Genomic DNA, 9,579 nt, shown 5'->3' on the forward strand with positions numbered 1-9,579 from the left:
TGACATTTTAGGAGCAAATTGTTTCATAGGCTTCATAATAAATACACTATTTAAAGAAATGTCTATCAAATATGTGGGAGTGATTACAAAAAAGGGGGATTTTGCTCATGGATTACTCTCCCTCTCTCTGACAAGCCTATGAGCCTCTCCATTCCTCTGAAACTGTTCCCAGTGGACTTTCCCACGAACACATTTTTGATCCACTGGCCTCTTTTACTTTCACCCGCACCATCTATCAAACGCTGTCCAGTTCTTACAGTTATGATGACCAACTATCACTGAACTTTCATTTCCTCAGTTTGCATTTCTGTCAGACCTGTCCAAACTCATGTAACTGTAACAAAAGCCATTCAATACTTGTATTTTTCAGAAACTTGTTTAAAACACTGGAGAAATGAAGAGTTCAGGCTGGAGATAGGGGGAGTAGAATTACAGCTTTCCTAAAGGTCATGGGTTTTTTTTTTTTATACTTCTGAGTGTCACCAATTCAGACTTCAGATCTTGTCAGTGGAAAGATCTTTTTTTTCTGCTGTGAATCATCTCTCTGTGGGCTGCTGGGGAGTTACACCTTTTCCATGCATGACTAGCCTGATAACAGCAGCCAGAAAGCTGACGATGAGAAGCCCCGTGTGTGCTGTTCCAGCTAAAACGCCACAGTCCAGATGAAGTCCACTTCACAGACACATTAAGCAGCACACACACCCACACACTGAGTGAAACACACATTTCTCACTCTGGCATGACAAGAGATCTCCTATGAGGAATGACTGCGCACTCTCAGCCAACCCTAAACCCAGTTGCTCAGCCTTCTACACACAGACATTTTATAATTTAGAACAATGATGATTCTCACCTCAGTCTTCAAACTTCCCGTCACTGAAGCATCAACAAGTATGAATCCAACAAGTCTTTCTCAGCTTCTGCTTCTCTAACATAGTTCACTTCATCCACACCGCCTCTTTTTACCACTATTTTCCCTCAATTTATTTCAACAAAACCTTCTTTCACTTTCTTTTCCTACGTAATACCCTGTTTTCATCTCATGTTAGGACATCTGTGTTTCCATTGTGCTCTGTCTGTCTCTGTCTAAAATAAAAGGAGGATTTCAGTATTCACACATTGGACTTCCTGTGAGAAGAGAGGGGGTGTGGCTTGTCATTTTTTGAACATTGGTAGTTTTGCTGGTTAAACCTTTGTACATGATGCCTATCTGGACTAAGCATGTTCTTGATAATGAAAAAAATGATAAAATTCTGTTTCTTTCATGCGTATGTGAGGAAACAATAATGAATGAAGCCTGAAAGAGGAATCCAACAGAAACACAAGTGATGATCACGTTCTGGTATGAGGGCTGAGCTCATCTTCCTGCTTCGGTTCAGACTAGATGCACAGAGTGAGAAAGAGGCATGCGGGTGTTCAGCCCTCAGAGGATAACAGTTACCGCTTCTCAAAGCTGCTGCAGACTGTAGTTACTCTTTTTTTGCACTGTGGGAGGAAGTTCAGCAGAAACAAGATGGGACCTGAACTGTTTTTTTTTTATTTTTTTTCTTCACCTCCTGTCACTCAGAGAAAAACTCAACTTCAAAAAACAAAACCTCAAATGCACGTTCAGGATAAACACAAAACACAAACTGTGAAACAGGACACGTTTATTGTATTTACACTGCACAGCTTTTACGACATAGCTTATTTCAACAAAAATCCTGCGCTTTTGTACATAAAAATACAAACCTGAAGAGAAACATATTCCAATTGAAACAACAGTCAAAACGAAAACATGTACATCATTTGTTCATTCTAAAACACTGGACTCTTTCTTCAAGAAGAGCCTGATTCTTCTCATTCAGAATAAAGAAATCTTTTAAAGTCTGGCTTCTGTAGAAAAAAAATAGCCAATATCTTCCCTGTTGTATACAGTTCCTTGAATGACTTCAATTTGGAAAAACAGACTTTAATTCTAAATGGACAGACGAGCTAAAGTAAAGGTGCTTTATTTGTCATCAGTGTATGTTTCCACACAATGACGAAATTTGTGCTCTTTTAAACTTTAACCCATCCCAACCCAAGTGGAGCAGCGGGCAGCCATGTGAGGCACCCGGGGAGCAGTTAGGGTTAGGTGTCTTGCTCAAGGACACCACAACATGTGGGTATGGCGGGGAGTCAAACCTAAGACTTTTGGGTCCCAAGCCGGCTGCTCTACCACTACACCACAGCCGCCCCGAGCTCAAAGTGGATCACTGAAATCCGAAAACTGCTCCGATCTCGAAGCTTTCACAGCAGTTTTTGCCAATGCAAAATTATGAACCTTTCACCAAATCCAGTCGCACATATCACAGATATTCCTGCACACAGCTGCTGCTGTCTGGAAACACTGTAACTGTATGACACCAAACTGGCAGCTGTATTAAACATTTGCATGAAACATAAAATTTTTTGAGACTGGAATTGTTACAATATGGCAGCCCAACTTGGTCTTGTTCTCACTTAGACTTACCATCAGTCTGGTCAGAATGGACACACCAATGATTTGTTTGAGGCTGTTCAAGAGTTTTTGGCGAAGCATTAAAAGGGTATGGTTAGCCTGTTTGGAGTGTTAAGTGTAAAGCTTGTGTGTGGGGGTTCGGCTGCTTTGTAAAATGTGTGTAATGAAGCTGAGAGTGTGTGACGTGGCAGATAAATGAGTGTGTGGAGGCACTCTCTGTGCTCTGTGTGTGAGAGGCAGTCCTCAGCAGGGAGACACTAACACCAGTGAGACAGCAGATAAGCAGAGTAAAAAGAAAATGATTCTGTTATCTGCAGATTGAAACATCACATAAACTTGCACCAAACTCTTAAGGTTGATTTATACTTTCATTCTCATGCTTTGCTTTCAGTCGTGCATGATGAAAATTGCGTAACTTCTTTCTTTTTTCTCCCGCTGACACCTCATCGTGTACATTGCACTCAGTGAGAACTCTGTTTTGCAGTTCAAAGTTGTTTGAGTTGTGATTGGTCAGAATTTTGTGGGAATATTTGTTTATGTACCCATGCTACAGCATTTTACTGGAAATGGTGGAAAACTTTGAGGAACAGCTCATCTGGTCCTAATTAGCACGTGAACGTGCAACTGATGTCCACATTTTCTTTTCGTCTCCGTTAACAAAGGAAAAAGAGGATTTTCTCCTCCAAAGACTTCGTCCAACAACATGAGCCTTTCTTCAAATGTTTCATACATTGTTAAGTGACATAAAAACCCTCCATTTATGCTGTTTGTTATTTATGCCTAGCTCTGTGCGGTGTTTGCTACATTGGGAGTGCTGTGGGAGGGATGCTTATCCTCCACGTCTTCTACAAACACTTGATCAGATGAGGCATCTGAAATGACAGAATCACAGATCTGCTGTCTCATGTTTTGAAGTTTGAACCAGCCTTTAAACTCTTGAATTTCTTTGCCTAAATATACTTTTTAACCATTTTGACAGTGATAAAGGTAAGATTAACTCAATGCCTCAACACACACACACATACACACACATACACACACACACACACTGTTGATCAGTTTATGAGTGAGAACCTAAATACAACAATATTGAGTACAGAATATACAGGGGTTGGACAACGAAAATGAAACACCTGTCATTTTAATGTGGAAGGTTTCATGGCTAAATTGGACCAGCCTGGTGGTCAGTCTTCATTAATTGCACATTGCACCAGTAAGAGCAGAGTGTGAAGGTTCAATTAGCAGGGTAAGAGCACAGTTTTGCTCTAAATATTGCAATGCACACAACATTATGCATACAGAGTTCAAAAGAGGACAAATTGTTGGTGCACGTCTTGCTGGTGCATCTGTGACCAAGACATCAAGTCTTTGTGATGCATCAAGAGCCACAGTATCCAGGGTAATGTCAGCATACCACCAAGAAGGACCAACCACATCCAACAGGATTAACTGTGGATGCAGGAGGAAGCTGTCTGAAAGGGATGTTATGGTCTAAAACCAGGTGTTTCAGTTTCATTGTCTAACCCGTTTATTAGAATAAGTGAATGAGTGAAGAAGAAACAATGTAGGGTGCTTTGGGGAACCTGGAGAGATTAAAGAAGTGCTATAGAATATCTTAAATGAATGAACCATTTAAGACATTATTCATAAACCTTTCTAGAAAATCACACTGCAAAAAGTGAGCAAAGGCTTTAAATTTGGGTAAGTAAAACAATTCAACAGCCTCAAACTACCTGTTAGATGCACGTCAACTCCTTCAGACATTTACTGTATACTGACCTTCAGAAATCTGTAAACTTAATTTAAAAAAAATCTGTAGCATTTTTACAGGATGGCTCTTAGGTTTAAAATACATTTGAAGCTATAAGTTTTTTGAAAATTTGTGAGATTTTCTCTATACATCTGTATATGCAAAATGGGGGCAGATTGATTTAATTTAAAGACAATCAATACAACTTAACATATGGGGCACCGAGTGTAAAATGAAACATTAAGCCACACCCCTCCAGGAATGTGTTAAAACATATATTTCATTATTGAGCTACCTTTGTCAGTGTTAAAAATTGTCCACTAAAATTTCATTGCTATTTAGTTCACTGTTGGTACATTTTGCTAATTTTTACAAAATGTAAAATTTAAAAGTTGAAAAATGTTATGATGCCATCATCCTGTGACAATACCAACTGCTAGCGTTAAAGCTTCCTAACAAGACATCAAACTTGCAGTTACGACCAGTGTGCAAGCTGCACTTCAAATTGCTGGACCACAGGCACCATCAATACTGTTTTTAATGAACAAGTTTTTGAGTTTAGATATTAAACACCATCTCCAGCAGCAACTAGTGATGGCTATTGATATTTGTGCTGTTGATGCCTGCTAACTGTTCTAAAGATAGTATTTTAACATCTAAATTCAAAATCTGTTCATTGAAAACAACAGTGGTGGGCACCACTAATCTAAAAATTTTTTGTACTAACCCTAAAGCACTAACTTTATTATTTAGGTCCCCTAATTCTAAAACACTGACACACTTAAAAATTAAGCAAAATGTAATTCTAAAGCACTGAAACCCCAGTTGGCCGATGGAACATTCCTCAGAGTCAACATGAGAATATTTTCTGTGTGCAGAATATTGTTAATATTGTTATATTAATTATTGTTAATATTGTTAATATTTCATCTCGTGTAGTGGTTCCCAAAGTTGGGGTCAGGACTTCTTTGTGGGTCAATAAACATCAAGTCAGGGTCCCAGATGATTTCCAGACATTAATTTAAATGCAAAAAAAAAATGCTAATGAATATTTTCATCATGATTATTGCAATTTTTTTAAATAAACACAAATGAATAAAAAATAGTATCATAGTTACTAGGTTTGTTTATAATTATTATAAGGAATTAAACCTTTATTGTTTTTCTTTTATCTTTTGTACGTTTTTGCAAATTGAAGATTGTTTTTCATTGAATTCATTTATTTGAAAATAAGCAGCAGAAATCATAAGATTTTTTTCTTCTGCTGCCTTTCATTTGGTTTATGATTTGTATTTTTATTGAATATTGAGTTTATGTTGTTTTATTTTAAATTAATTAACTTTATAAATAAATATTCCCATGTTTAACATAGGTATTAGCAAATTTTGCATACATAAACAAGTAATATCTGGGGTCACAAGTGTCTGCAACTGTTATTTTGTGGGTCAGAAGCAAAAAATAAAGAAAACTACTGTAGTGGATAAGTGACACACACATCTGACAGCTTTCACCCTCAGCTGTTGGCAATAATTTTGATCAATAATACTTAAAGAACTCAATTAGTGCTTCTAAAATTTGCCCATAAATTTAGCAATTGCTAATACACTAATGAATTAAGAAATTAGCAAAAGCACTAATCAGGAAATAAGTTCCCTATTAGTGCTTTAGGGGAACTGTGCCCACCACTGGAAAACACTATGGATGGTATCTGTGGCCCAGGACACCAGCCATAACTGCAAGTTTGATGTCTTGGAGGGAAACTTGAGCTTAATTGGAGCGCTAGACCATAGTAAGTCTTAGGTAGGGACTTTGATAAAAATTTGAAACTTATTTTAGAGTTGTTTTTCCTTTTTGTACTCATAAGGCTCTATTCCAAAACTATTTAGTTTTTAAAAATTGGACCCCCCGTTAGGGTTTTAGAGGTCTTTAAAGGCTGAAAATTAGGACGCAAGAGCTCCATTGACTTCATTATCCCATAAAAAAGTTACATATAAGATTTAACCTTTATGTTTAGATTTATACATTAGATTTAATGTTTAAATATATTTTTAACATGTTAAAATTTTTAATTTAAAATTTCGTAAACATTAACAAAATGTAAGAACAGTCAGCTGAATAACAATAAAATATTAGTGGAAATTTTTTAACACGCAGAAAGTGAGCTAAATAACAGTGAAATTTTTAACCATTTCATTTTGGGGCCTGATATGACATGTATGCTGTTAGCTTGTCTGTTCTGACCAGATTAACAAGCTAACAGCTAGTGCTGGCAAAGCCACAACCACAGTGGGTTGCTACTATAACAATACATCAGTCCAAATCCTGATAAAACAATTAATGATTCGGTCACATCAAGGCAAAACAAAACAATCAATCCATTTTGTCATCACATGCCTGACAGCCAAACAAATCAATACAATACTGAACTGTGATAAAGATGGTGATTTACACCCCTAGTAAAGCTTTATATCAGTATCTGTTTTACCTTACTTGGTTTTTTTTCATATAAATCTAGGGGTATTTGCTTGCAAATAGCAGCAACGGCAGTTAGCTGTAGCATTTCCAGTGCAACTTTGGGTCAATTCCTTTGTGGTTTAATTGGTTTGCTTTCCTGGTTGGAGTTTAATGGAGTTTTAGTCCTTGTTTTATAAGTTTTGTTAGGGTGTTCTGATTATCTCTTTTGACAGTTTTTCCAACAACATTTAGGGTATTAATTCTTCACAGTCTTTTCACAGAACTCTTCAAAAAATTTAAAATGCCCTTTCAAAGCTTGTCAGGTGAGTTTTACAATCAGACAGATGTGACATCACACACAACCGTGTCCAGTTTCCACCTCATCAATCTGTTCACAAGCTCAACTAAAGCTGCTCCGTTTTCTCCTGAAAGGCTTTAACAGGAAGGTTTGATCTTGAATTTCCTCCGTTTACTTTCAAAATGTCACTAAGCAAAATACTGGACCCTTTTATTTAGATGTTCCTCGTGTTTAAGCCTCTTTGGAAAAAATGTCACATTTTGTCTGTTTGGGATGTGTAGCTCAGTCAACACCTGAGGTAAACTCAGTTTTCACCCTCTCTGAGCAGCCACTCTCCATCCTCAGGAGCCTGGTTTGTGCGAGACCCTCTGTTGGGGAGCTGACCGGGGAGGAGAGGATGGAGGAGGAGACAGAGGAGGTGCGGATGAGGTGCATTCTGAATTCAGCGTTGAGAAAATAATAAAGCAGGGGATTGAGGCAGCAGCTCAGGCTCGACAAGCACAGAGACACCTGGTGAAACTGTTTCACAGCCAGCCTGGTGGCGCAGTGGGTCACAAAGTTCTGCGACACCATCATGTAGAGCATGAAGTTGATGTGGTACGGGGCGAAGCAGAACAGGAAGAGAGCGGCACAGCTCAGCACCAGCTGCAGGGCTCGCTTCTTCTCACTGTTCAGATTCTTCTCTTGGCTTTTATGTAGATGATTGTTGGAGGTGACGGACTGCAGTCGGCTTCGCAAAGAAGGGCTGAGCGAGGCCGAGTTCTGCTGATCCTGGTCCTGCTTCTGTCTGAAGGACCAGGCGATGCGGATGGAGCAGTAGCTGATGATTATGAGAGGAGTCAAGAAACCAACCAGCTCGTTTAAAATGATCAACAGGATCAGCTGAAAGGGGGACACTTTACGCATTGGCAGGTCTTTAAAACAGCTTGCATTGGAGGATTGTGTGTCGACACTGAAATTATGCGGTTGCTCGGTGGAAAAGAAAGGTGACTGGATAAATGATTCATTGGTGTTTGGTGCGCCGCCGCTGCTGCTCATTCGCATCAGAATGAAAGGCGAGCAAGCCACGCCGACCACCACCCACACAAATACACTGATCATCAGGTCATAACGGCGTCTCCAGCGGCGAGCTGAAAATGGGTTGAGCAGGAAGGCGTACCTCTGGACGCTGATACACATCTGAAAAAGTTGATAACACAGGATGAGTCAAAACTAGCAGGACACCCTTTTGATTTATAAAAAAAAGGGGAAATTACCTCTGAATGCCCCTGCAAGTAATGAGTGAGGGGGCCTACATTTGGAACAAGTTGCTCTTGATTCAATATAGCAGCTTTCAAGGCCATATTTTAGACATAGCTTCAAAAGAGTCTTCCTCACTCATTACTTTCAGATGTGTCATTTTCATTCAAAATTTATTTTAAAAAAGTACAGCTGCTACACATGCATTTGATCATGAAATAGGTTAGAGTGCTGTATGTTGGTTTAATAAGCATAAATACACAAACATTTTTAAACTATCAGTTTTATCACATTTTGGTAAATGTGCAGTGCTATGTGGATGCGTCAACAAAAAAATTGTGTCTCCTTCCATCATTTAAGTTGCTCATCCCTGTTGTTGTGTCGTATGTATTGAGTCACTGAATTTAAATAAAGTGATATAAAGAGTAATACTAGTGCAAACGCTAAAAGTTCAAAGTGAATGAACACGTAAACATGTAAAGTGATGAAAGCAAATCCAGTTCTTGGTTAAAGCCCATCAATTGTTAAAATATTATTTTTAATGGGAGAACTGGGAAGTTCCCACTGAACATTTCTGTGCTTGTCTCAAGTATTCATCCAAATATTCCTGAACGACTCAACAGCTTTCTTACCAGGAACGCTATAGCGGCGTACATGTTGAAGTATTTCAGGTAGAAGCAGATCATGCATACAGTTTTTCCAAAAGGCCAGCTGTGTGTGAAGTAATAATAGAGCCTGAGGGGCAGAGAGAGGATGTGAACCAAGTCTGCCAGAGCCAAATCTATCATGAAGATCACTGTCTTGGTCTTCTTCCTGTGAAATAATACCCAGAAGAGTCAGTCAGTGCTAAGACCCACAGTATCTTTTATTTATAGTCTGACTTTGTGTACCAGATGTGTCTGCAGAGAACCCAGAGGGCTGTGGTATTGAGCAGCAACCCTGGGATGAAGAGCAGCAGGTAGAATATTTTATAAAACCATTCCATGGTGTTATTGAACTCCACAAAATCCTCGTTACACGTGGTGGAGTTCAACATGGCTTCCTTTACAGGTTTCTTCTAGACTCTATTGGCAATTCCTTTATTCACTTGTATTCAGACTTCTTTTCCACCTGAAAGAAAAATAAGCATGCAGAAACAGTGCTAATTTTAGTTTTTTATATCTATTGTAGTAAATTCATAAAAGGTCAGTGCATCGTCACTGAGCCAGTTTGGTCATCCGTTCTTCCGTTTCTGTTATAGTTTTTGATTTGTTGCTTCACCCACTTTAAAAAAACACCATGAACTATACACTCACCGGCCACTTTATTAGGTACACCACGCTAGTAACGGGTTGGACCCCATTTTGCCTTCAGAAC

The 9,579-nt window shown here is 38.8% G+C and overlaps 1 protein-coding gene across 2 annotated transcripts in view; it reads right to left on the reverse strand.

Annotated features, from left to right (window-relative positions):
- Window positions 1–6,348: 6,348 nt before the first annotated feature.
- Window positions 6,349–9,579, reverse strand: part of p2ry10 (P2Y receptor family member 10) — an 11,693-nt gene continuing 8,462 nt past the window's right edge. For both annotated transcript variants that reach the window (XM_014003646.1, XM_014003637.1), the window contains exons 2-4: window positions 9,114–9,333; window positions 8,856–9,036; window positions 6,349–8,163 (exon numbers count right to left, since the gene is read on the reverse strand). In XM_014003646.1, coding sequence (XP_013859100.1) covers window positions 7,267–8,163; window positions 8,856–9,036; window positions 9,114–9,259 — 1,224 coding nt within the window. In that variant the 5' untranslated portion in view covers window positions 9,260–9,333 and the 3' untranslated portion in view covers window positions 6,349–7,266. The remainder of the gene's footprint in view (window positions 8,164–8,855; window positions 9,037–9,113; window positions 9,334–9,579) is intronic.

Source organism: Austrofundulus limnaeus, unplaced genomic scaffold, assembly GCF_001266775.1.
Source record: "Austrofundulus limnaeus strain Quisiro unplaced genomic scaffold, Austrofundulus_limnaeus-1.0 Scaffold1, whole genome shotgun sequence".
Classification (NCBI taxonomy): Eukaryota; Metazoa; Chordata; class Actinopteri; order Cyprinodontiformes; family Rivulidae; genus Austrofundulus; species Austrofundulus limnaeus.